Source organism: Euwallacea similis, chromosome 1 (genome assembly GCF_039881205.1).
Source record: "Euwallacea similis isolate ESF13 chromosome 1, ESF131.1, whole genome shotgun sequence".
NCBI lineage: Eukaryota > Metazoa > Arthropoda > Insecta > Coleoptera > Curculionidae > Euwallacea > Euwallacea similis.
In genome coordinates, this window is record NC_089609.1 from 8,727,973 (window position 1) to 8,755,357 (window position 27,385).

General features: G+C 34.8%; 7 protein-coding genes across 7 annotated transcripts; 3 read left to right on the forward strand and 4 right to left on the reverse strand.

Annotated features, from left to right (window-relative positions):
- Positions 1-954: 954 nt before the first annotated feature.
- On the reverse strand, positions 955-3,632 carry LOC136412244 (uncharacterized). The gene is made up of 4 exons (XM_066395293.1): positions 2,904-3,632; positions 2,545-2,850; positions 2,218-2,504; positions 955-1,017 (listed from the first exon to the last, which is right to left on the reverse strand). The coding sequence occupies exons 1-4, from the start codon at positions 3,562-3,564 to the stop codon at positions 955-957; spliced, it is 1,317 nt and encodes a 438-aa protein (XP_066251390.1). The 5' UTR covers positions 3,565-3,632.
- An 885-nt stretch (positions 3,633-4,517) lies between these two features.
- LOC136408607 (cuticle protein 7-like) lies at positions 4,518-5,504 on the forward strand. The gene is made up of 4 exons (XM_066389697.1): positions 4,518-4,585; positions 4,636-5,012; positions 5,072-5,224; positions 5,278-5,504. The coding sequence occupies exons 2-4, from the start codon at positions 4,986-4,988 to the stop codon at positions 5,482-5,484; spliced, it is 387 nt and encodes a 128-aa protein (XP_066245794.1). The 5' UTR covers positions 4,518-4,585; positions 4,636-4,985; the 3' UTR covers positions 5,485-5,504.
- sfl (N-deacetylase and N-sulfotransferase sfl) lies at positions 5,489-11,809 on the reverse strand. Its single transcript, XM_066388725.1, has 14 exons — positions 11,606-11,809; positions 10,832-11,392; positions 10,582-10,776; positions 10,327-10,493; positions 9,754-10,005; positions 8,962-9,223; positions 8,684-8,910; positions 8,488-8,632; positions 8,275-8,437; positions 8,040-8,222; positions 7,763-7,983; positions 7,433-7,711; positions 7,140-7,316; positions 5,489-7,058 (listed from the first exon to the last, which is right to left on the reverse strand). The coding sequence occupies exons 2-14, from the start codon at positions 11,041-11,043 to the stop codon at positions 6,821-6,823; spliced, it is 2,721 nt and encodes a 906-aa protein (XP_066244822.1). The 5' UTR covers positions 11,044-11,392; positions 11,606-11,809; the 3' UTR covers positions 5,489-6,820.
- Positions 11,810-12,067: 258 nt separating this feature from the next.
- On the forward strand, positions 12,068-12,615 carry LOC136410182 (protein FAM32A). Its single transcript, XM_066392219.1, has 2 exons — positions 12,068-12,378; positions 12,428-12,615. The coding sequence occupies exons 1-2, from the start codon at positions 12,163-12,165 to the stop codon at positions 12,548-12,550; spliced, it is 339 nt and encodes a 112-aa protein (XP_066248316.1). The 5' UTR covers positions 12,068-12,162; the 3' UTR covers positions 12,551-12,615.
- A 1-nt stretch (position 12,616) lies between these two features.
- On the reverse strand, positions 12,617-13,970 carry Alg2 (alpha-1,3/1,6-mannosyltransferase Alg2). Its single transcript, XM_066392209.1, has one exon. The coding sequence runs from the start codon at positions 13,877-13,879 to the stop codon at positions 12,617-12,619; it is 1,263 nt and encodes a 420-aa protein (XP_066248306.1). The 5' UTR covers positions 13,880-13,970.
- Positions 13,971-14,348: 378 nt separating this feature from the next.
- Positions 14,349-27,295, forward strand: LOC136417331 (uncharacterized). Its single transcript, XM_066403026.1, has 9 exons — positions 14,349-14,404; positions 14,588-14,673; positions 16,435-16,562; positions 20,726-20,957; positions 21,012-21,230; positions 21,279-21,517; positions 23,915-24,162; positions 24,210-24,329; positions 26,144-27,295. Exons 2-9 carry the CDS (start codon positions 14,592-14,594, stop codon positions 27,285-27,287), a joined length of 2,412 nt encoding a protein of 803 aa, XP_066259123.1. The 5' UTR covers positions 14,349-14,404; positions 14,588-14,591; the 3' UTR covers positions 27,288-27,295.
- On the reverse strand, positions 16,661-19,244 carry LOC136417410 (putative leucine-rich repeat-containing protein DDB_G0290503). Its single transcript, XM_066403124.1, has 8 exons — positions 19,066-19,244; positions 18,690-19,013; positions 18,461-18,634; positions 18,230-18,409; positions 17,990-18,167; positions 17,761-17,932; positions 17,469-17,706; positions 16,661-17,416 (listed from the first exon to the last, which is right to left on the reverse strand). The coding sequence occupies exons 1-8, from the start codon at positions 19,189-19,191 to the stop codon at positions 16,676-16,678; spliced, it is 2,133 nt and encodes a 710-aa protein (XP_066259221.1). The 5' UTR covers positions 19,192-19,244; the 3' UTR covers positions 16,661-16,675.
- Positions 27,296-27,385: the final 90 nt, after the last annotated feature.

Below are 27,385 nucleotides of genomic sequence, written 5' to 3' on the forward strand. Positions count from 1 at the left end.
TTTCCAGAAGAGCTCGGCAATATCTTCTAGTATAGAATAGTTCCTTGTTATGATGACATACGTGGCTGCCCCTGATAATAATTCCGTGTGGTTAGTTAGCATATCATGAAGTGATGATAGAGGAAGATTAAATATAATGAAGCATTTTGGAATTAGGTCCGACGACCTTAGAAGTGAGTCCAGGTTAATTGAGGTTGTACTGATTGATACTAGGGATGTAGGTAAATCATCTTCACCATCACTCACTAAAACATTTCCCCGAGTGTTACTTAGGAACGTTTTTAGAACATTTCCAATTTTCTCCGAATTTTTGTAATTATAATTCGTTATTGGTGTTAGTTTTGAATAAATGTCATTGCACAAGACTAGAAGGATTGTTATGGCAATCATGGCTAGAATAAAACTAAATTTTATAAAGGACAATGAGATGTTATTTATTTCGTATTAAGATTGAGATAGGAAATTGAGTAAATAAACTGTATAAAAAGATTAGGGCGAGTCCATTAAGCTATTACTGTAGCCAATTCTTTTGAATTTTAACCCTACTGGGTAAAACAATATGGAATATCAGTGGAGGTCTTCGATAATTTTATTGAAAAGCAATTTTATTATAATGTTATTTTTATGCCGGAACTTCAATAGTTTTGTAGAACACCCAAACATCGATGTATAGTTAAATGCTTCAAAATCATATTAGAAAAAGAAGTGAAAAATTAGTAAAAATTGCTTCAAATTAATCATTCTTAAGAGCTCCTATAAATCCACGCAAATGGATTTACAATATCTTCTTCAGTAGCCGAGATATCGAGACGACTTTCTAATATTCTCCCTTTCTGGAAATAACTTTAAATGAAGGTACCTTAATACTCTGATTACATCGTTCAACCAAAAAGACCCGCATTTTATCAAAAAACAGCTTTGAATTATCGAAATTCACACAAAGCATTCGTCTACCTACAGACTATGCCCTTTTGTTAGTTTTGATGTAGTGTCCCTATAGCAACATCTTACGGGAACCTACAACAAACACTCAAACCAAATATGTGAGTTCCATGAAATATTGACCCTGATGTGGGTGATCACGTATTGCATATTCAATGGACAATATTGTAAACCAACTCTTGACACTCCCATGGGTTCTCTCCTTAATCCTGTCTCAAATGGTCATGGATAATCTATTTAATGGATGTCTACTCCAATCTGCAATCGCATTAACAAAATAGATCAAATTAAGCACCTCGAGTAGTTCTCTCAGCTTGGACATGCTAATCTCTTTCTTTCAGTTCTCGTTTTAGTTGAGCTTCGAGATTCTTCAACATTTATTTTTAAAGTTCCAAAGCTTCAATGCAGGAACAACATAGAACTATACTTGCCGATGAAGGTAATAAACATCACCCCAAAAGATTCAAAACTTTATCCAAAACTTCCAAAGGGGCAGGAAGTAGCCAATTTTCTCCATGTTTTAAATATTAAGCGTCAATATCTCGGGAACACATGAAGCACTTGTCTTAGCAAAATTGCTGAAATTAATCAGTCCGACTTACTACCAACAAAATCGTAAGATCTCTTTTGGTTTCTAAGATCCGGGGTCACATTCGCACCTATTTTTTGCAATTTAAAGGTGCTGTAAAATGAAGCTTCTTGCCCCTAGAGAACTCCTCCCTAACCAGCTTTCTGCCTCTCTAAGTTTCAAATTCTTATCTTTCTCGTACATAAAAGAGGTTTACCAAAATAATCTAACTTTTTCATAGCATATCTTCAATTAGGTGAGCTTAAAAAAAACGAAATCTGTAGGTAACCGCAGCAAGAGACTGGAGGAGAAAGGTGAATTGCTGAAGCAGTCGGTGATAGTGGATCGTATCTCTGTTCAGGTTGTGAAGGAGTATACATAGGTCAAATCGCTTATTTTCTTGAGAATAGATATGACTCTTACAAGAGTAACAGCAGATTAAGAAATGGAGATGGTGCATTGATACAATCTACATTAAATACGGTACATTATATCAGATTCAATAACATTCGAATATTTGATACATAAAGAAACTAACTGCCACAAAAAACTTTTTCTAGAAATGGTGGAAATTTCCTTTCGCAGCAACTTCCAGTGATAATTTGCTAATGTAACCTAAATGAGTTGCACATTTCCCCCAACTTTCTTACCAAACTGATATTCTTCTTCATCAGGTTACAGCACACAAATTCACAAATTAGACTTACAATGGATATCAAATAGCCGCAAACGAGAATTCGCATCACTAACAAAAACTGCTTTAAATCCATATTAGTCTTTCTCTTTTCCATGTCCACGGAGTACTTTAATACCAATTCGTTACGATGAAGATTTATGAATCTACTTAAAAATCCCGCCTCCACCAACTGAAAAATCCATGACTGAAGCTGTGGAGAGGAATATTGATTCTTCTTCATAGCCACACCAAAGTGGATTATCAGATATTCAAACGTGGTGAAGGTTTTTTCGGCATTTGGCCTCATCAATAAAAGATCTGAAAAATTAAATGTGAGAAGATCTCTTAAATTGTTTTGTTTTCTTACCAGATAGGGCGAATGTTGCAGACTTCCTCTCCTTAATCATCTCATCTAAAACGTTAAGCATGTCGTACTCATCTACCACTAATGAATGTTGCAGCAACATTTCAGACACAGGGTCAAAAGTCTTGGCATATTGAAGATGCATTTCATTCATTCTCGTCATTTTCATCACGTGGCCAGATTTAAGAAACTGCTCAATGTCTTTTATGGGAGGTTCGTATATGGGGCCTGAGGTAAGGCTGCTTATTGTAGTGGCTTGGAAGAAGAAGGAGAACACCATGTATTGCAGCAATATTGTCCCTAAAAAAGTCAACAGTTTTTTCTAAAACATATCTGAAGAAGAATATTTAAACCTGCGAACAATCTTAGAAGAGAATCGGTTAATGTTAAGCTAAACCCCCCTCCTCCACCCACGAGGACTCTAAACTCCATCAGCATCACTTTGGTCAGAGAAGCAGCAAATTTTCTGTTATTTCTCTTATTAATATAGAAGATCAACATTGCAACTATGACGAAGATTGAGATGCCAAAGAATAAATTTTGCACAGATATCATAGATGCTAATGAGCTCCACTGAGTCGCCATGGTCCTGGGTACCACAATGATCAATCTGTCGTCAAACAATACAACCGAGATATCAAATATTTCTGCAGTACTGAGGTGAGCAGGTCCAGCGAATAAAAGAGTCTCATTTTCCAAGTCTTCCAGCACTTCCTCATAAGAATATATATTTGCAATTTGAGAGAAATATTCAGTATCGTCGCCGCTGAAAATTATATTGCGGCCTGATAAATGGTTTAAAGGTTTCAAGAAATCGAACAAAATCCCTCTCCAGCCGTGCGGGTTGGTTAATGGGTAGGTAAAAGGGGGGTAGCGTGACCAGAGCACCGTTAATTCGCAGCCGAGGAATGAAGTTTTGAAGTTAAAATAGGGCAACTCCTTGAGTGCCCTATTGCAGCTATCAGGAAATAGAGTTAAAATGAGATTAGCGCGGGATAAGGCCCCACAATTCATTGTTTGAACTTGATATATGTTTAGGCGGGTATCGAGGGTGGGCTTAATGATGAGGCTATTAGGTAGTCTGTAAGAGAAAGAAGTTTTTGTGATTATATTTTTTACGTAGAAGTAATGTGTAAATTTACTTAAAGTTCCATAAGATGTTTGCAGTATCCTGAGGGTCGGTTTTGTTACTGTTTAAAAATATAATGTATCGTGCAACAGCAAACATCGGAGAATTTACGATAATGTTTAATATTTCTTCTAGAGATTCGAGGGATTTTGGGCTGATAAAGTACAAGTCAGGCTTCTGAGGAATTTTTGCCAAAAAGTTTTCTAAATGCAATCCACTGGAAATTACAGTGGCACTTTTTGGGGAAAATTTTAAACTAGAGTTTTCAGCTATTAATAGTGGTGCTGTTCCCCTCCAATGTGTACCTAAAACGTCCCTTAAGCAATAATTGGCTTTGTCAACCCAGTTCGTTACTTCTATTTTGCAAAAAGCTGATGGGTAGGATAATAACAATAAGCTAAACCAACAAATCATGATTGCTGAACAATTATAGTACGAATACTACATAAAAGAATAAAGGTGGACCACGTTAAATTCATTCAAATATATAATAACATTAATAATAATGAATAATTGAAATAGCAATATGTAAATGGTGGATTTATCTTATCATTTGATCTTCCATAAGGCAACTGATTCAAATCACTTTTATCCACCCTCCGCTTTATACGGTTTCTTATGGAAAAAGATCTCGATCATTTTAACATGATCAATAAGCAGATTTTTTTTTTTGGTAATTTCATTCCAATTTTTTCAACCGCAAACCAAAGTATTTAATTTATACATTTCTCGTATATTTCGTTGCTTATGCGGAACGCTGGTTCCATATCCCCAGAAACACTCAGTCTTAGAGCGAATCTACATATACATATATGAGGACATATTCAGAAGTTTTTAAACATCTTTTTAGTTTCATTAAACAATTTCATATGGAGGTGGTATATTCGCCATAATATTTGCTTAAAAGTGAGTATTACCAAACTTCTTTTTTCGTCTACTTCGTCATTACTTTTCAGCTTTTTTATAGAATACGTATTTCAAATGTTTTATTCAATGCGTATTACTTATAAACCGTCTCTCGTCACCTAAAAATTATGGTGTAGGGCAAATCTGATTTGCCTTTTTAAACACAAACCTCCAGCAGTTTTCGACCCAGATTGAACCGCATTTGCTTATTATAATGGTAATTTACCAGGAAGCCTAATAAGTCACTGAAGTCATAATTGGTAAGTCACTGAAGCAAAGCCACAACCGGTAAGCCTAAAACCATAAGAAGATGATTTCCGCAAATAATATTTTCATATAAAATGGTATAAGATTGTTTCAATTGGCACATTTTTGAATAAATCGTTCCTAGAGAAGTGAAATGGAGATTAATTCAATATTTTTATTAGTAAGTTGATCAATAATTGATTCCAAATATCTTAATTTATATAGCATATTATGTCACAGATTGCTTCTTCAATTCTCCATAAAATGGCAACTGCTGATGAAAAAAGCTTTTCATTTCTCAAATTTTGGGGCCCTGTGAGTGGCAAATCTCAACAGGTTCTCGTTTCTGATGACCATGGAGATGATTTCGTAGAGCAGAGAATAGACTATGTGGTATGTTTAATAATTAAAATTTCTTCCCTTTTCGTTATAAATAATTTATACAGGCAAGACCGGACTATTTCTTCCACTACGGAGTCGAAGACTCCGAAACTGGGAACTCCCAAGGGCATGAACAAAGAAGAAATGGCGACATAGTTGAAGGAGAATACAGGGTACTTCAAGATGATGGTTTGGTGAGAATTGTTCGATACAGTGCGGACCCAGAGAAAGGTTTTCAGGCTTCAGTGGAATATGCAAAAATAAAACAATGATGACTTTTGATAAAAGGAGATGTATTGCAGTAAGTTAAATAAAGTTATTAGGTAAAATTATTATTGTCAAAATCAGTACGTTAATAATTTTAAAATAGCTAAATAGGTAGGTACTAAAATAAATATTATTGAATCTATTGCTTCTATAAGAGTAAAATCATGTTTAGGTATCAGTCAAACGTAAAGTTTATCTCACGGTACGAGTCTGTCTTGAAATCTGACTAAAGAACTAAACACTTTAGATATTATACATAAGTTAAAGCAGGTACTTTTTTACTTATAATACTTGAATACAGTTTTTACACATACAAATAATTATTACCATATTGTAAACCTTAAAAAATACGTAAATTACCATAAAGTTAATTAACTGCTCAAGGTGCTAATATCAGTCATAACGATATGTTTTTAATATTACTTTTTCTACACATACAGTTAACGTATTTATGGTGGTTTTTGCCTCAGACTTTTTTACCACTGTGATTTTACGTATACTGCTGGACGTAGTTAAGATGAACTTACTAAATCTTCGGAATCAAGCCCAAAAAAGAAGTAACCGTAAAATTTTTAAAAGACAGAAAGTAGGAATTTTCATGTAAGGGCTTAAATCGACATTTAATAGCACAATGTATCTGTCTCAACGCAACAACATTCAATATAAATTTAACGTAACTTTGTCTACTTATCATAGACATTTATGTTAGTCGATATACCGGGTTTAAAAATTTTGATGAAAGTGCCACAAATGTGAAGGAATTACATTGAATTGCAAACACATTGTTTGTGCCTAATCCAATTTTGGCTGTTTTCAAGTCATATATGATGACAAATTTTTTTAGGCGTTTCACTTGATCATTACTCCCGGTTTTAAGTATTTTGAACTATTGTATTACCTCTACACATTTATTAACACTATACAACATTTATAAGACATACTATTGTAACGATTTGTAGCAGGACTTACGTCTCGTGTTCGTATGTTATGGGAATAAACAGACATTCAATATTTACTTTATTTTAACACTAAGATCGTTAGAGTCCTGTTACAAGTGATTTGATTATCAAGAGGACGCTAATATTAAGATGTATTTATAAATTCACATCTATTCACCGGGGTCTTAGGATAAAAATAAATAAAAAAAGGGGCAAGAATGCCGGAATTCTTGAGCAAAGTTTTCAATGCAAGCAACTGTTCAAAACATATATGAAAACTCTGTAAAAAGATGAGGAACTTGGAATTTTGTTTGGAAAAAAAATTAGCACTTAACTAATAAAAAATGTTGGCTATTGAAGATGGTGAAATACCACTTCTTGAAAATTTTCTTTAGAAAAGCCACTAACTGTCACTATCGTTCTGATCAGAAAGATCTTCCTTTAACCACTTGGGAATAATCCTAATGCCGTTCTTCTTAAACAACTTTACTAGCGCGGTGTTATGGCTCAAGTAGTACCTCTGCAGATACTTCAGCGATTTTTCCTCCATGGGCGGGTATTGACGACCTTTACTGCGTCCCAAGCACTTGGTGCTGTCACCGTTTACCACTTGACAAAAAAAGCCTTTGTTCTTATCGAATCTGAGATCCAAAAAGTAATTTATTGTGGGAAATTCTCTGTAAAGAAATGATTCTATTGTTGAGTTCATTAAACGAACTTACCGCAGATGATCTGTATAATTGAAGAAGGGAGTAATCTTCAAAAATTTTTGCAACTCATTCATCACTTCTACAGGGTTTGATTTTAACTGTTCCCCATCAATAATGTGAATTGCTTGTGACGAGAAGAACGTCATCCATCTTTCGAGGTGCTGTGCGTATTTACCGGGATTTAGGCATCTGAAATAAAATTTTTGGAATGCGTGTGTATGTTCTCTACAATGTAATTAATAACATTTTTAATAGCTAAATTTTAAACACAATAACAAGTGTTTTTTTTCAATCTTCATACCTACCTGTTCCTAAGATCCCTCAATGGTTTCGGAGCAGTATCACTGGCAGTGATGACTTGATGGAAGCTATAATTGTTGGTGACAATATCCCCATGAGCTTTTGTATGTTGGTACCATGAGTATGCTCTTTTAGCGGGTGAAATTAAAATAGTTATCAACCTTGCATGAGGTAACAGGGCGTGAACGCGCTTTGGCACTAATTCCCCGTCGAAATATGTTGCACTTTTTTCAAAATAATAGCGCGCTGATGAGTTTGTGTCGCTGGGAAAAAAACTCATATACCTAGAAAAAAATGTATAAATATTCAAAGAAATTGCGAAAGAAACAAATTACCAATCTAGACCCCTGAGGTAATTGTGTGCATTAAAAAATTGAATTTCCTCAAACGTGGTGGGACTAGGCAGATTGCTGGCAATCGCCGGATGTATTGAAAGAAAAGAATATAAAGCGGTAGTTCCGGTTTTTTGAGGACCGATGACTAAAAATTTTGGTAAGGAATCGCAAGATTTTGTTTTGGACCATATTTTCTGATGTCGTTGATCGTCACATGGATTCTGCGAAAAAAAAGTTTACATACTAAGATAAATTTACATATTTATGAAAAACTTACTCCCCAAACTGGATCCGACTCTCCTGGATAAAGCTTGAAATAGTTTTCTGCTAGTTGCAAAGGAGGAGCAGATGTCAATCTGATGTTAGTCCAACACTGAACAAATTTAATCACAGATTCGAAGGTATAAAGACTCAATCTGTCGTTGCCGTAGTTGGACATGTGGGTCATAAAGATGTTAATCTAGGTCATCAAATTTTAACTATTGCTCTTGATATAACATTTCTCACCTTACAGGGTTATAAACTATTGACTGAAATAACTCCCCCCCTTGAATTGATTCATCCAATTTCTCTCGTCCCCCAGGATATTTATCTATGAACATCGTGTGAGTGAATAGGCCGCACGTTTGTCTAGGCATTACCATTATATTTCGGTGTATAAAACCTCTTCGTAACCTGAAATAGAAAATTAATTATCTTCTCTTCAAAACAAAATGAAGACTTACCTAGCAGGTCTTAAATGGGGGTATTCTTCAGTCGATGTAACTCTAATATTCCACACTTTTTTCCATGCTATATACAGAAGGTCATGAACCGGATATACCCCTGAATGATGAGGAGAGACTGAATATCCAGAATCCACAGGAATTCCTGAAGTTTTTTTATGAGAAACTTCCTTTCATAAAAAGCACGAATACCAACCATACTGTTTGGCGAAATTCTTATTGAGGACCATGTCATCCATAAGCACCGTTAGATTATCATACAAATGGGGTTGCTGGTGGTTCCACATATGTGAGAACCACATGAATTTATCAACGTTTTGCAATAACAGATCATCACCTTCGTCTTCTTCACTGTTACCGTGGTGATAGTATTTCCCGGAGAATCCCAAATTAAACTTAAAACCCGGCACCATTGCAGCTAACCTAACAGATTCCTGTTTCAGTCAAAATAACTCTGGTAGGAACATAAAGTACCTTTCTTGGACGCTTATTAAAGCTTCTACATCTTCTGGTCTCATTCTAGTGCCAATTTCTCCAACGAAAATATCATCTACATCTACCAAAATCGAACGATCCAACGATAAACTGAGCTGTCCGTGACTGAGATAGCTTAGACTGTCCAGGAACAATAGTTTGTGCAGCCAGAATTTCAAGCCGTAGCCGAAAATTACTCTTTGGATGTTGTCAAAAAGGCCGTGATCTTGGATTACGGTTGGTAGAGGATTTCTCACACCACCTAATATGAGTGTTCAAGTTGTGGAATATGGTTCAAAACCGAGACTATATTCTATTGAGATTTCAGAAACAGTTGGAAGAACTGGACAAATTTATAAGATAAATTCGTTTCAGTGATACGCATAGACTAGTGACTACAGCCAAATCCCAATAATAAGCGCCATATGTAACGTCCTCAGAACCCCTCTAATTCTTAAATCAATACTAATTTAAGCTACTTTCTATTATACAGGACAATTCCAAAGTTTGGAAAATCCTAGTACCAACAATTGTAGCTTCAAAAAGTAATTTTTTTTTCCTTTTATACTATTGAAAATATTGTTATTAAAAGGGTGTTAAAATTTTGCTTCAAAAATAAAAAATTATTACTTTCCACAAAACTACTTGGAATATTTCAACAGGTGAAAAATAATTTTGTCACTGGTATTTCATATTTTTTTAAGCCTCATTTATTGGTTGAAGAAAAATTACCTCAACTTTGGAATCATCCTGTATATGAAAATAAGTTTTTAAGACAGCTAAAAAACTTACTTTCATTAATTTGATAAAAATCATTTCGGTGTGCCCATTCCAGGGGTTCATATGTTGAATGATTGGCTTGAAAAACTGTCCAATCACTTCCAGGTAATTCACCCCATGCAGTTTCTCCTGCCCTGGTGAGCCTCAAAATTTGAGAAGCTGCGTTTAAGGCGGCATCTCGCAACTTTAAGTTAGTGTGAATAAAGAGTGGAAATCCTTTAAGTTGAGACCCAACATAAGTTTCATCTTCTGGTGGTATAAAACCTATAGATTTGTTGAGTAAATATGGGTATTAAGCCAATCTAAATTATTTTGTTAAGATATATTGGCCTCAAAGATGCATAGTTAAGAATATATGTATATGATTATATTCCTTTATGGCTTGGCTAAATTATGTTAAATTTATAATTTGATTTGATAAGAAGTAGTATCAATTAAAAGACATAAGGAAGCTTGAAAACTGCAATAAACATTAGAAAAAATACAGCTTTTGATATTTGTTTCTGCTCCCAATGTGTCAATATGAAACATTTATTATTTATTATAATACATAGTATAACACTTTAAGCGAACTGCAATGCTTACCTATTATACCAACAGAATATTCCCTACAATACTTATCAAGTAGTTCTCTATTCCAATTGTCCATTTGTAAATATTTGTTATAATTTTCAAATACAATAACCCCATAACGGCCTTTATCCAAATTGGTTAAGACAGGTAAACTTTTGCCTGTAACTTCTATTTTATACCTGTAAATAACTCATAATTATAGAATCATGCTATTGCTGCTTTCTTGGTTAGAGAACTAAAACAGTAATTTTTACAGGAAAAACTTACTTAATTCTAGTATGGACAAGTAGTTCAGCAATATCTTTCCCCAGTTTTGAATATATAGTTTCAACAAAAACAAGTGCTTTAGGGTAACTTTTTAGCTGAGCATCAGTTCTGTGGTCATGATTTTGTACCAATCTAGGACCACTTACAATCCCACATCTTATGTTGGGTTCTGGACGTTTATTTGCCTTAATAAATCTGAAGACAATTTAATCTCAACAAGTGTTGATAATTCAATTAATTTATTACTTACTTTGAGAGATATGGTGCCTGAGTTTGCCTTGAGTAATAAATAATTAGAATTATACTAAAAACAACCACTGCAACTACACATCTCCTAAGAGTTGTTGGTCCAAATATCCATCTAGAACCTCTAGGCACTCCCTTTTTAACTTTGGGTCTTATTGACAAGGCCGAGAGCAAATAATTATTTGCCAAGAGGGTTTCCTTCTCATCTTCAGTCATAATTATTTACTTATATAATAGCAGAATAGTACAATACTAATTGTACTGCTTATTGACTTTGGTTAATATACTTTTGTTAACTAAGTACTTGTTACTTATGGCTTATATGTAATAATGGCACATTCAAAAAAAGGAATGTTTAAAGCAACTCTTGTAGTGCGTTCTTCATTATCTTGACTTGTATTTGTCTATAATTTTCCATTTACTATGTTTCCAATTTTCAATGTTGATGTAGTTCAGCATTGCTTGGTATATGTCTCCGAGAGCTATCGGCATGATGCTGTACATACCTGCATGGTAGACACATTCCTTAACTCTGCTAGTTTGATGAACTAAAGAACAGTAGTTTCTGCAATGTGAGAATTGTTGAGTTAAAATTGTGTGGTTTTAAGAGACTTGCTTGAAATACTAAGATATTTCAAGGATGTACTTAAATTCTAAGCAATCAAACATGCTAAGCAAATTGGGATTGATATGGTCACAGAGAGAGGGGTAAATTGAACGTGAGATGTAACCAAATGACTTAATTTTAACATATTTGGGCAGTAAATTAAGTGCCTACCTCTGATGTTGTAGAATACTAATTTGATCCTTTTGACACGCAAGGGGCCAATTCCAGGATTAATGCTATAATTTGATTAGTGCAATAATGACATAGTTTTGCGTTTTTCTACTGTGTTGCTCTACTTAATACGTATTTATCAAAGAAGTCAAGAAAAAATTTGAGATAAAAATAATAAACAAACATCGGTAATAATAACAGAACAATTAGAGTTGTCTTGGCTTTCGTTTATTGACAGTGACATTTGTTTGGGCGATATTCTTTTTTAACCTGATTGAGTTTACTTGCTATCTTTGTCCCATAAATGGTTTAGAATGAGAAAAGAGAAGTCTCGTACGACTTAGCCTTGACACATCCATAAAAATAAAAAGTCTGTCAAATTTTTTTTTTTATTGTTTACATGTTCAACATTGTTTCTGAATAGTTTCGCGATTAAAGGGAAGTCCTTTGAAAATTAATTTTATTCTTTGACTTCGTTTAAAAAATACATCTTCCCATTATTCTCAACAGTTGGTCATTGGTCTTACTGTAATAAACTAACTAAATTCTTGTCTGCTATGGACAGTGATGATCCCTACGCCCACGTAGCTGTTGGGAAACTAAATCTTAAAAAAGACGAAGGAATAAAAAAGAAAAAAAGGAAAAATAAAAAGAAACTTCTGGAGCAAGTTGTGAAATCCATGGAAAACAGTCAAACAGAGTCAAAGCCACAACAACCCCATAGTACAAAAACCAAAGCCGAGTTGGCTTTCTTAGAGCAACAAGAGAAAATGGTAAGTTATAACAATTTTCTGTTAAATTCACCATAGGTGTTTTTTGCAGAGAACTAAAAGAATTCTGGAAAAAGCCTCAATGACACACAAGGAGAGAGTAGAGAAATTTAACCAGCACCTAGATAGTCTTACTGAACACTTTGATATACCAAAAGTGTCCTGGACAAAATAACATTATTATATATTACTCATATTTACTATTAAGATTAACAAATAACAGTCATATAAAACAACAAACTCAATCAGTTTTTTTACTGAAGTCTGTAACATCCTTCAAAACTTGCTCAAGACTCTTTGCAAAACTTTTATATGAAAATTTTTCTTCAAGCCTTTCCCGTCCTTTCACTCCCATATCCTTTGAATCTTCTTTAATAATCCTATACATGAATTCTGCCATGCTCTCAGAAGAGCACTCACAAAGATATCCTGTGACACCATGATCCACAGTCTCCCGAGGCCCTCCACTATTCATTGCAATAACTGGTTTGGCCACCAGCATAGTCTCTAATGGTACAATGCCAAAATGTTCCTTTAGTGGAGTGTAAAGAAGGGCTGTACATGAATGAAGTAGATCGACTTTAATGCTTTCAGATGGTGATTTTAACAGGAATATTTTATCTCTTAGGTTTTTTTCTCTAATCATATCTGAGAGTTTTGTGAAGGTGTCTGCATTGGTTTTATTAATGGGATCATATCCTCCTGCTATTATACAATAAGTTTTTTCCCATTCTGATGCTGATGTCATGGATTTTAGTATCTCCATTGCTTCTATTGCAAATTCCAATCTTTTTGCAGGATGAAACCGGTTCACTGATAAGAATATATTTAAATCTTTGTTGTTACAAACAATTTCAGGAACAATTTTTTGGATTGGCTTAAAATGTTTTCTTTTCTGGACACTCTCTAGATATGAATATGCAATTGTTGGATACAAAATTTGTATGGGTTTTTTAATTTGAGGGAATGTTTCTCTGAATATTGAAGCAGTGTAGACACTATTTACCAATATAATATCAGCAAATGAAGTGGCTTTAAATTCCAACCAATCTATGGGTTTTCTATAGAACCTTTTCAGACAACCTCCAGGTGGAGATGCAAGCAAATCTGGATGATGGCAATAGTAAATAACACGCTTATTAGCGAACTTCAAGAAAGGCACTGCCACAGGAATTAAATCAACAAAGTACAAATCTGGTGATTGAGAATTTTTTCCAAATACCAGGTAAAACACTATAAGATATATCATTCTAAGATAAGCACATAGTGCTTGAAATCTGCCATATATAGTCCTCGGTAGCCAGTCTCCATAGACTTCCACTGGAAACTCACCATTTTTGAGTTCCTCAAAGGCATGGGTTTGGTTATAGTGGTTGGTAACGAAGAGGACTTCATGGTTTTGCTTCTTGAAGGCTGCAGCAACATCTAGGACTAGCCTTTCGGCACCTCCAATCCCTAAGTCGGGATGTATGAATACGATTTTGAGTTTCTTTTTTGGAGTCATATTAGTCAAATTTTTTTCAGTTCATATGAAGATAAGCCACGGGTTAAAGCATTGGAAATATTTAAAATTAATTAATATTATCTCGAAGACGTGTACTTATATTGAGTTGAAACCGTTTTGTGGTTATGTTATTTTATCTGTCAGTGTCAGTCTCGGCAGGGTGTTGATTTACGTAGTCGGCTAATCTAGCAACAAGCCCTAATGTTTCTTTTGGTTAGTAGACACTAATTCGCTGTATTGAATTTGCGTAAGTTGATTTATTTACATTAATTACTTAAAATGATTATAATACTTTGAACTTGAGATGGGAATGTGAAATAAATCTCTTTTTTTGTTCAGATTGTTAATTTAAGCTCTTAAATATTTGTGCTTCATTCAATTCAGCCAAAACAAGAAAAATGGCAGCCGCAATGATGCCGCATATCCAGTTTGTAGTCTAAAAAATGTCAATTGAATGACATATTCCTTATTTACCATCCAGATTCCAGACCTGTCTGTCACCAAAATTGCCAAATGGCAATAATGGCAAAAATGTTGGTAATTTAGCGTTAGCAGTTAATGGATAATGGAAATAAATTGGTTTTTCTTATTGAATGGAAGATCAGTGAACACATATCTGAAAGTTAAACAAGTGGAAATTCCAATTCAGTTTATGTTTCCTGGATCGTTCTAATCTTCAACCCCAACATACGTTATTCCTTATTTCAGGAATATGGCAAGTGTGGGGTTTAGGTGGCTAGATATACTGGAAAAGGAATTTGATAAAGCGTTTGTGGACCTGGATTTAGCCCTAGGTAAGGTCCCGTTCTATGGCGTTTCATAATGTAGTTTACTCTGTATTAAAAAAAATTGCTGGGTGGTTCTCAATGAAATTATAATTAGAAAATGCAGTGGTTTGTGTTACAAGGGTCATTCAATTCATATTTTGCAAATTTTAAGCCATTAACATCTCAGTTGTATAGTTTATATTACATAGTATTGAATTGGATGGATTGATTCCACTGCCATGTGAGTGTTGTGACTCACTCAATGTAAGATACTCTTTACACCTTACTGACCATGCCTTACCAAGTTTAAGTTGTGGTAAGGATATTAAGGACCTCATTATATTTTTGAGTTCCAGATAACTTGTTTTAATTGTTAACTTAACTTACTTATGCTAACCCGAAGGGTTTGGAACCATGCTAGAGTTCCAAACCATTTTGGAGTTAAAATGCAAAGATACAAGGCATTCAACAGTAGTCCCTGAGCAGATTCTAATTCAGTTTTTTCACTGACATCCCCAAATAATGTCTTTATTTCACTTACATTTCTATTGCATGTATTATAGCTTGGAATACTGTGGCCTTGAATTTTCACTCTGCTGATCCTGTCTATTTCCAAATACATTCCTGGTCTTGTGCCATTAGCAGTTTTGGAGCCATATGTATACCAGGCAAAATCTGCTTGTTGCAGTTCTACCAGAAATTCTATATTTCGTAACCTCCAGTCTTCCCTGAGTAGAAAGTAGGGCTTTGTAGAGTTTGCTGAGTGTTGTGTTGTCATGAAGTGAGAGACTATATTTAAAATCCCATGGTTCTGAGGACTCCGAAGAACTTCATCACTCTCCATGTTGAATAATTTTGGGTCTTATAATGCCACTTGCTGGAGTTTATATACCCCCCTTTTAGTCTCACTTTCCAGAAGAAACAGTAGGGAAAAAAGTTAGGTATTCTATAGCTGCTTTAGGTGTGATTCTCTTTATTCTTGTTATCAGAGGCATTTTATGCATAGACTTAAGTGTACAAATTACCTGTTGTTAATATACTGCTTGCCTACTTATACTATCTTCAAGAGCAATTTAATTATTTGCTTTATTATATTTGTAAATGAAAGAATCCACTGTGTCAAACCTTTGTGTTTTTAATACTCATGCTTTGTTTGGATATGTGTTGGATATCATTTACACTGACTCTTCTAAAGCATTTAACAAGTCATTCATTTCTTATTACTTGATAAATTCTTTCCACACTGTGTTGGCCAAGTAGGCGTTCCACATTAACAATTTAGCTGGAGTTAGTTTCAGATATTTCAATTCTGTTGATATTAGAAATTTTAATCCTAAAAGGATGGTTATTTCAGGAAGTCCAGTTTTCTTCTTTTGGTGCACAGAATAATTAACATTTTTCTGAGATTGATAATTAATCAGGTTTTCCTTTTTGTGTTAACATCATACATCTCCTGACTGATGCTGAAGTGGTCGATTCCTTATGAGTATTACTATTTTCTCTGGTTTGTACTTTGACTTCTCATAGAACCAAAGTGGTTAACAGATATTCCACAAGAGGGACAGAACCCCTCTTAGTGACAACCCCTCACCACCCTAAATAGACAATTTGCATGGTAGTTGACTCAGGTTAATGACAGTTCAGAGTTGAGGGGCGGAGAGGTGTAGAAGAGTTGCCAGAAATATTGTATAAGTAGCTCAACTAACATATACTTGAAAACTTTAACTTTTATTCTTCTTTAGCATTTGATTACAATAATTTTCACTGAAGAAATGTTTTCATTTTTAGGTGAAATTGAAGGAGATGATCCAAACATTGTATTCAATGCTCGGCAAAAACTTTGCACTCTGGGGTCTTGCTTTGCACAACTTTCCCATAAGGCCCAAACAATTTTTCAAAACAGTGCTAAACTGGAGGTAAGTAAACACTCAAGTAACAGACATGCACTAATATTATATATTAAATAGAACCACATTTTAAAGTTTTTATTTGATTTAGGCATATCTATAGATTATTACATAATACATATTTAATCTTCTCCCCTGTTAGTCGAAGATTCAATTTCTGGTATAAGTGTTGGAGTTATTGTCATAGAGTCACCTGCAGTGGTTGTTTCTGTTTCATCAATTTCTACCCCATACATATCAGTTGTGGATTCCGAGTCATCTTCAAATCTCACATGTATTTTAGATTTATAATTATTATGTCTGTGCTTTGATTTAGTTTTCTTCACAACCTTCTTCATTGTGCAATTGTTGCCTGCATATCTCATATCATTTACATTCGCCCATGTAGGACATAATTTGTCCTTTTTTGGGAGCTCAGTTGTAACGGGGGGTTTTCCAAAAATAGCCAAAATTGTCCTGTTTAAGTTTGCTTCCATTTCCATTTCCTCGGAATATGTTCTATTTACAGTTTTGTTATTGCAAGGAAAACCAGCACGAACATCAATTAAATCTCTATAGTTTTGAGAGCACATGTCTGACTGATTAAGAGTTGAGGTGGTACTGTTTGTTTTTACAAGATTTGTTTCTGTCTCTCTATTACTACTACAATTCATTTTTAGTGTCTCTAGCACTGCATTATTGCTTTGTTCTAATGTGTGTTGGGTTTCGTTTATGAAATTTTCAAATTTCTCATTCAATATGTTCCTTAACATTTCTGAAAGTTTTTGCTTGGAAGATAATGAATTCATCACTTCTGTTGATGCATTTTCTGCATTTTGTAAATTGAAGAGAGTGATATTGTGCAATATATCTGAGAGCATTTTCTGGAATTATTGTAAACCTAAATAAAGTGCTGTAATGAAAATTGGGACTTACCTCGGTTACATGGGGTTCTCCCCTTGGCGGTAGCACATCTTGCACAAACGTAAATAAGGAATTTACTGATAATTTAATATTCTCCAACGCAGCTCCAACGTCCTTGCTTTGCTTTGTTGTTTTGTCAAAGAGCGATATGATATTCGTATTTGCCTGATTCAAGTTTCTATTCACTCTTGAGTCGTGGTTTTTTAGCGATTTTTCTACTGCCTTTAGATCCTTAATTGCTGTTGCTAATCTGCAATGAAAAAACAAAGCTATTTGCTTTTCGAATTTTATAGAAGATACTCACTTTACATCAAGCATATCAATGAGTTTTCCCAACAAGGTGCTTATTTCGGACTCAATCTGCGATTCATCCATTTGCACTCGGTGGCAGCTTTCGAGAAATAATTCTTGGTTCGAGATTATCTTCTCCAAGCTTAGATTAAGGGCTTTTTTTAAGGATTCCATGGAGGTTTTATCTAAAATACGTGGAGAAGTGAGACATCTTATAGTTAAATTTTACAGGTGTATTTAACCATTATTTGAAAGACCTGGAGATGAGCCTTTAGAAGAAGTTTTTCCGATTTGCAACATTAAAGCTCTTACACTGTTTTGGGATTCGATTCTTGAGGCATTAGTCACAGTTTCAATGCTCTTGATCTTGTCTTCAATCCCACTGTTTCGTTTCCATATGTCCATATTTAAGTCTGAGACCTAAAACGGATAAGAATGTGGATTTTGGTTATTTATCTCTAATTTCTTTCCCTGTTAAATACCTTATTTGCATAGGAGTTTAAATCCTGTTTCAACTCCCTTTTCATAGAGTCGGTTTTTTCTTTCACTAGATGAGTCTCATTAAAAACCTCCAAAATTCCTCTATTAATAAAGTCGAGACGCTCTTGGATAGTGCGATTTAAGTTTTGAATGGTGTTGCTTATATTTTGAGACATTGTTACCTTTAATTTGCCTATTTAGTATCTGATTTCCGTTGTATGTTTATGACTTACTTTTAAAGTATTTGCTATGTCTGTCAATGTGTTTTCTGCAATTAAGGTGGTAGAACTCTTATATTCTTCCAAACTTGAAAAATTTTCGGACAATTCTGCTTCAATATCTCCGTGTCTTTGCATCATATCGTCTTCCATTCTCTCCAAGCGCTGCAACGTCGAGTCGGCCTTAGTCTACGGGAATTCAATTAATAAGAAAAAAAAGGAGTTTTTATAGCTGCCTTTAAACCTGCAATTTGTCTATCGAAAGCTCAAATTTTCTTTCCATGTAGTTGATTTTGTGGCCGAGACCTTCATAGACATTTTCCAGTCTTCGAGACAATTGCGTCCGAGTTAAATCATCTTTGTAGTTTTTGGTGCTAATGTTTTCGGATATTTTGTCCAAATTCAACATCACCAGCGACTCTAATCTTATAATTTTCGTATCCAAAGTTTCCAGCTTTCTGTGGTATTGGTCCAGCTTGACCTTTAACGTCTCAGATAGTTGCATCGAATAAATGTTGTCCAGGTTTCTTAATCTGTCCTCAATGGATATTAAAACGGATTGGAAATTCTACAAAAATCAAAATTCAGATATTTTTTATCTAGCAAAATTTGAAAGTTACCTGTTGCTGTAGGGAACTCTGAAATCTTTCGATGGCTTCATGCACAGTCAACACTTCAGATGGGACCCCAAAAGCACTATCTGCCCTCCACATCAATACTAATAATACGAGTTTACTAATCATCATTGAGTGTTTTAATGTTCAGTGTAGGCATTGCAATTCAGCAATGAAAGCAAGAAACTACTAACATCTCCCAGTTGGAGCCGAGAACTTGCGACACGTGGAACAGGCGCGAGTTTATTATGGCAAAATCAAATATTATGCACTTGACCAAAAGTTTGATGAGCATGTGACCCTGAAGATGTCTGCTCCCCTGGTTACTGTAAAGTGATTTTGATAAAATTTTGATTTTATGAACGTTGTGCTGTCTTTTACCGAGACGGCAGAACCAACTGAACGCCTTGCGTTATTCAAATTGGGTGGCATTATTTGTAGTGCCCGTTTGGCGCCACATCCATCGATAAGATGTTCCTATAAGATACTGGTGTGTGTTATAAACAATACGCGGAAGTCATCTCTGCATAGATATGGATGTAACTAATAGGTTTTAGTATGTTCACTTGGATGTTGAATAAAATAAGAATAGTTTCACGTGTACGTAATTTCATTGTCGCGGGAAGTGGCAGATATGAATCTATCTGGAAATGAGTACTCATTTTTCTGTAATTTTATTCCTTAAAAACTAAAGGCAAGATCTTAGAAGAAATGTAAATGGAATAATAAGCTTTTATATTTATTATATTAAATGTAACAACATTGACTGTGATTCTGATACGCCACTGTTTTTTGTGTGCAATCAAGTTGCAAATTTTAAAATTTACACTCCATGAAGTTTATTGGCGTAGTAGATCTATTCGCTTGGTTAGAATTTTTCATAACGCCTTTAAGATCTGTTAATTGTGTTTGATCAAGCCATTAAATGTTACTCCGCCACGCCACTGTTTCTAGCCCACTTAAGTGCAAATTTTATTGTTTTTTTTTTCAGTATTTAGGCAGTTATCCTCTGAAATTCATTGACGTGGAAGGTATATTTACATAGTTAGAATTTTCCTTATTTCTTTTCTTTAATTTTAATAATTATTTTTTAATTATATATAATACAAAAACATTTTTATGTGCTAGAAATTCACAGTCTTTGAGACCTCTTAAACACTTCGTCATATTTATTTCAACTTGCAAATCTGGATACCATCAAGACAAACCCATTAAAGCGTTTGCAACTTTTTTCATCGTATATGGCATTTTTTATGTCTGCGATTTAGTTAGTTTTTTTTAACATGTGAGACAACACTTCAGACGGACTGCTCAGCCAAAAACCATTGTAAAAATATATTTAGAGTATCTATTATTGAGGATGTTAAATCTGGAAAGGCTGGTTTTTTACCGGTATACCCAGTTCCGAATCTCGTTCCTCCAAGTTAAAATATACAATTTTCCACATTCAGTCACAAACAAACCCATAAATTTCTGGTGCTTTACAGACGTGGGAATTCTAAGATAAAACCTCTTACAAATGTGATTATCTGTAAACAAATATTGAACGAACATTAAAGCTTTAAGTGCAAGTAAATCTCAGATTTATTGTGTTGCCGTCGTTGATTTCCTGGAATTTTCCAAAGAGCAAATAACACTTATACGAAACTTTATCTTTCTCGTCTAGGCTGAATTGATACATCTACGAGCCGAACTTATTGAGTCGAAATCAAAGAAGCAAGTCCTAGAAAACGAGCTTCACAATTTGTTGCTGCAACTGCATTCTTCGCAGCTATCTCAGCTGCCCGAAAGTTTGGGCAACAAGAAATTGGACCAGCACTTCAAGCCTGATGTAACTGCCATTAAACGGAGACTGGAGGCCGAAATAAAACAGAGCCCTTTGAGGTTGAAAAGAGCCAGTAAATGTGGAAATTGACTAAACACGTTCGAATTTGTTGGCAATTTTGTTTTAGTGAGCACTGGCGCCAAAGAAAACGAAGCGGACATTAAATTTAGTCCTGGAGTTTTGGAGCCAGTTCGTGCTAAGGTGGAGAATGCTCAGCTTTTGGGGGAAAATATGGCGCTCAGAAACGATATTTTGGCTTTGACTGCCGAGGTGTATGGGGCTAAGTTAGCAGCGAAATATTTGGATAAAGAGTTGGCTGGGCGGATACAGCAGCTGCAGCTACTTGGTGAATTACAAAAAAAGTCTATTTGAATGTGTTTAATAGTTGTTTTAGGTAAAGAAATGCGCGGTGACGTGAGAAACAAACTGTGGAGTCAGCTAGAGTCGGAAATATTGCTGCAGAGACACAAAACTGTAGTTAGGGCTTGCAGACGAAACAGCACTTGGAATAACAACCATGACAAATGTCAAAAACCTATTCCAGAGTCCAGCAACGGTTCAGGGCATTTCGGGGACATTAGAGTAGTCGTAGTTAAGAGGAAGGCGGATCAAGGGTTGGGAATTAGCATTACGGTAAGTTAAAGCTACATTTGCTAGACCCTACAAGACAAAATGTTGAAAATACCATGATACCTCAAAGCCAAGAGAATATTTTGGAAAGTTCCAACCACAGAAATATAGGTGCTGGACTAATGAATTTCTAGAAAGCACCGAAAATAAAACCGACACGCAGAAATCTGACCACCCTAATGAATCTTTAACCACTGGAAGTAAACATACACATTTAAGATGAAACCCCGAACATTTGGGTCTCTATTTTATAGAAACATGTGAAAGTGAGAATGAAGTTTTTGGCGACGCTGATGGGTCAAAAAATTGAATGAATGTCGTTAAGACAACTAATTTCGTTCTTATTTTCACATATTCCTGTAGGATGTGAGGCTGCAAATTCTATAGAAACATGTGAGTGTAATAATAAACATTATTTCTACTGAAATTGGCAATTTTTAGACCATATTGATATTGATCAACAAAAATTCTCACTCTCACTTGTTTTCAAGCCACTAGCATCTCACTCTAGCGTATCGTAAATAATGGTGCAAAGTGAAACAAAAATCGCGCTTAGGTACCCAACAATATGAACCGTTGCACAGCTACAGAAGAGATACCAAGGGATTATTTAAATTTCATATCTAGCCAGCTGTGGAATTTCACACAAGAGAAATAGAAGCTAAACAGTAGGTCGTAGCTTGATCCTATGCTGCAAAATGGCGTTAAAATTCATTTTTGATAAAGGAGCCGAGTGAGATTATGTTGCTTTATTTACTTTAAATTTTGAAGATTTCAATTAAACATTAAGGCTATTTTTTTAACAAGTCTAATTGTTTCTAAATTCACAATAATTTTATGAATTTAGAAACAATTAGACTATTTAGTTGAAAATGTTATCCATTCACTTCAATGCACAAATTTACCCGACGTTTCATACTCTCGAAGATATTGTCGAGAACTTCTAAGGTGATATTTGCACACTCTGCTCTAATTCGTTCCTTAAGGTCTTCCATTGTGTGTACTGGTTGTCTAAAAACGTTATTTTTTAAAGTTGGGAACAAGAAATAATCCAGTGGTGTAAAGTCTGAGGACTGAGGTAGGTAGATATGCTCTGTATGTAAACTTATCAAACAATTGACATAATATTCTCATAGATAATCTAAGGTTGTATGAGCTGTGTGAGCTATTGCTCTATCATGTTGGAAATAAGCCTGTTGTAATTCGCCAGGGTGTAATTGTTTAATGAACTTGTCCAAAATGTTTTGATAACACTCTACTGTAACACTCTCGTTGAAAAAAAGTAGTCCAATTAAACGTCTTTGGGAGACAGCAACCCAAACTCCAATTTTTTGCGGATGTAATAGAGATTCTTGAAATATGTGAGGATTATTTGCACTCCACATTTGCATATTTTGAGAATTCACATATCCCGACAAATGAAACCAGGCTTCATCACTAAAGAATGATAGATCCAGAAGATTGTTACTCATTGTCCCATAGAACCAGATGCAATAAGTTATTCTCGTTTCATAATCTAAAGGTTGAAGTTCTTGGAACACTTGCATTTTGTAGGGACACAAATTTAGGTCCTTTTTGAGAATTCTGTGATAGGTACCACAAGATAAGTCGATCTGCTATGACAATCTCAAGGAAGCATTCGGGTTTTCATACATTATCTGTCTTACATTTTCTACATTGCCTGGAGTTCTTTTTTTGGTTTTCTGTTGCCTGATTTTCTCTGAATGCTGCCGGTTTCACGAAATAAATTTACAACATATTTCAGAGTATTTGCGAAGTTCAGTTCATCTGTTACAACTTCAGGAAATTTTTCACGAAATTCTCGAAAACAGGGTTGAATCTCATAAACCCATTCTCCATTAATTTGATGTCCATTATCAAAATAGGCTTCAATCATAAATATTTTCTGCTCGTCCGTGAACACCATTTTGCGGTAGGTACAGGAAACCGAATTTAAATAAACGATACTGTGGTCTTACAAACGACTATTTTTTTATAAAACGAAAAAATACAAAGACCGAATGGTAAATAATCAAAATAATAAATAATAATTGGCTAAATGTTTCCGGAAGAAGCGTTTCGGTATGAAAAATTAGCAAATGATGTAGGTTACTCAGGTAACCAAATATACAGAAACGATAATCGACATGCATTCTTTTCTTCAAAAAATTTCACAGCTTAATAAATACGAAATTTAAATGATCGCTCTGTAGTAAGAGTAGGTTTGTGGTGGCTACTTTAATAAATGTCAGCAATAGATTTTCATATTTTTTTCATCATTATTGAGATTGTTTTCGTACTAAATTTATACAATTTCTCAATGGTTCTAAATTAGACTACAAATGCCTTCGTTTTAAAGCTATTTCTGTAAAATAAAGTGTCCCAATTATTTTTTCCCAGGGTGGTCGAGAGCACGGAGTCCCTGTCTTGATTTCTGAACTAGAACCAAACGGTCCTGCAGCCATGTCCGAGCAACTCTACATAGGAGACGCCATTTTACACGTGAACGACATAGATTTGAGAAATTCTTGCCATAAAGAGGCCGTTTCCATACTACAGCAACAATCAGGAGATTGTGTGCTGCAGGTCCAGTATATAGCCGCGGATGACAGTGATAATTCTTTAGAAGAAGACGGCCTGAATTTCAGGTTAGTTCAGGTAATAAGAAATAGAGATAATAAGTGTTTTTCTGCAGGTTTTTCAACGAGGAAGTGGGAGATTCGGACAATAATAAGTCTAGTCTAGTGAAATGTTCCGGAGATGTTGTAAACACGCCCACTGCACCACGGACTCCAGATTCAAATTCAGTGAGCAGGTGAGGAAGTTGTTTTGGCTGTAAACACAAGAATATTTTTCACTTAATTTTGGAAGCAAATACAAGTTTCTAGTTTAGTTTAAATTGTTGACATATACAGGCTGTATCTAAAATATAAACAAAATTCGGGGATGTTCCTTGGGTTTATTTTTTATGCGAAGATGAGATGAGTATATAAGGTGCTCCAAATTCATGTTGCATGAAGTAGTTTTTCATGAAAAAATATTCTTGTGATACACCGGTAAGTATTATTATATGCATGTGTTATGAACAATGCCTAAATCAAAGTTTCCTATATGTGATCACAATGATTCCATTTTTACTGTAAGTGCAATAATTTGTAGTTTTTTTTGTTAAATTTAGACTGTCGCAGTTTATTTTATTTAGGTAAATATATATTGATTATGCATGGCTTTTTTTTCTCCATTGCCCTTGACCTTATCTTCGCTGTGAGCAGGTAATATACAACGGAAACATTGAAAATGTTCCAATATCTATTTCACGTTAACATTATGGTTTTTAACAAAGCTTAACAAATATTTGCCTTGATGGAATCAATTCTATTCCAAATTATATAGGATTTATACGCGCTGTACCAGAAACAAGTAAATTAATTTGAACTAGTGAGAGGTCTCGTTAAGGGTAACATTTTTCCTAGGTACCATTTTTTGAAAACCACTTTTTCATTTTTACATTTCCCTTTTTAAAATTCATGATGCACTGATGATGCTTGTTATTGAATTAAAACTATTTTTCAAATAAGGGTCAGATATTGAACTGCAGCTACGAGTACCTTCGTTAACAAATCAAATTTATTTTGTATCTCGGTCGGTTGTTGTTTACGTTCGATGTTTCGATAAGTGAAGCAATTTAAATCTATTAAAAATGGTTCATTTTTCAAGTTGTGGACACACCTATATGGTTTTGGCATAGGATGTTTTTGGTGAAAACGCTACTGTAGCTCGCAGGATCTACTACTAGTTTTCAAGTCATCCAACTCCTAACGAACGTACTTTTGTGCACGTGATTTAACATCTTGGGAAAATTGGATGAGTAAATCTTGTATTACAATTAAAAAAATAAATTCCCAATAATCGTAACATATTTTAGATGGTAAGAATTCAGTGTAAGAACAAAAACTTGCTGACCTTTTTTGCAGTTGTTTTTGGTATGTGTTTATCGTTCAGTCGAATAGGTCAGTGCAGGATAGTGAATTTTGTTCAAAACTCTTTTAATTTTTTTTTTTTGATAACGAGGGAAAATCGAGAAAAAAGTATTAAAGAAAGTTGTTGCCCTTGAAAAGTTCTACCACCTGTTAAGATTAATGTACTTATTTTTTATACATTCTGCACATCTTTTATCTGCAATCTGGTTATTTTCAAGTCTCCGTTCCTACACATCTAAGATATACTTTGGATCATATTTGTAAGCGAAGCCCTGAATAGTGATCGTAATGAGCTAATGGTTTGATTAAGTAAAACATCTATTGTTACGATTTGAGCGACATGCAACTCTGTAACTTAAACCATTAAACTCCTTTGAACGAAGCAAGCAAAATCAATTGGGTATCTCAAATTTAATTCCCATCATATACCCATAAAAAAACTGTTATGGGTTAGTTTGAGTACCTTGAGTAATGTATTACATATTTATTTAATTTTGTTCAAGTAAAACCTCAGCACCTCCACCACATATTGGAAGCAATTTTATTTTCTTATACATTTTTTTTATTATATTTGAGATTTGCTGCATGAGCATTGAGCACATAACGAACTCTGCATCATTATCTAAAGAAAAAATAATGAATATTTCAGATTGTCCTCCTCAAGCCGCAGAAATAGTCATGGAGTAATAGATGTGTCACATGATAGAGACAACGGGAATATTTTGTACTCAACTGCAGTCACCAATGTTCAAGGTTCCAATGCCAACTCAACATTCGAACTAACCACTTGTAATAACAACGATTTTCCCGACAACATTACGAAATTTTCATCAGATTTATCCAACATAGATAGCAGCGAATTGATCTTACTCGATAATGCCACTAATAACATAATTAGGCTTGAAGATTTTAAGAAGGTTGACGTATTTTCAACGGTCGAAAGCAACTTTAACTGTTCAGCAAACTCATTAATTTCGGAGAATTTGTCTTCCCCCATGCAAACCAGCACCGATGTTTACGTAGACTCAGAAATCTTGTCTACAGATATTGCTTCTAACGACTCTCATTCGCCTAAAAATTTGCAAATTGATGCTACAGGTTCTAAATCGGCTTTCAGTTATGAGAATAATATTATCGAAATTGAACGCATTAATGATTTCCCGGAGAAGCCCAAAATATATGTGTCTAATGAATCTTTAGCTCAAGCCAAAAGTGATGAGAGTTTGTTGAATTCTGATGAGAGCGATGGAAGTTCGCCTTTGAGAAAGCTTAATAGGAGTTACAAAAAGCAGAAGAAAGTCAGGAAAAAGTACATTGGAGTGAAAACCATTCAGAGCATATTTAGCAAACAAGGCTATTCTGATGTATCCACTACCGCCAGCGAATTAGGAGAGGACGTTCAGCTGTTCCCCATAGAACACCCCAGGGTTAGTGTGAATTCTCCCCCTCAAACCTCACAAAATCTTGAGGAAAATCGCAAGCCCTCCAACAACATAGTTAGCCCGCAATTCGAAGAACAAGTTCACAGCATTATTTCAGATATTTTGACTAAAACTCACTTCGACCAAGCTCCAGTTTTCAAGTCGGCTAATCTAGCTACTTCGAAGAAGTATTTTTCATTACACGGTCAGAATTTAAGGGTGAGTAAGGCCCTGCGTTTATGTCCTAACGAGAACCTTAAGACCATGGATCAAGATCAAAAAAAAGAAAAACTTCTAGCGCGGTATGTTTATAATGCTAATTCTTTGAACGTTGATGGGGTTGGAGACCCTGATTTTGGAACCCCTGTGTGAGTTTCAATGCGGAAAATAATCAAAGTATAGTGGAGGGTGCCATACAACCTCAAGCAAATAAAACCAGGCATTAGGTTAAGGGATTTCAAGTATTATGG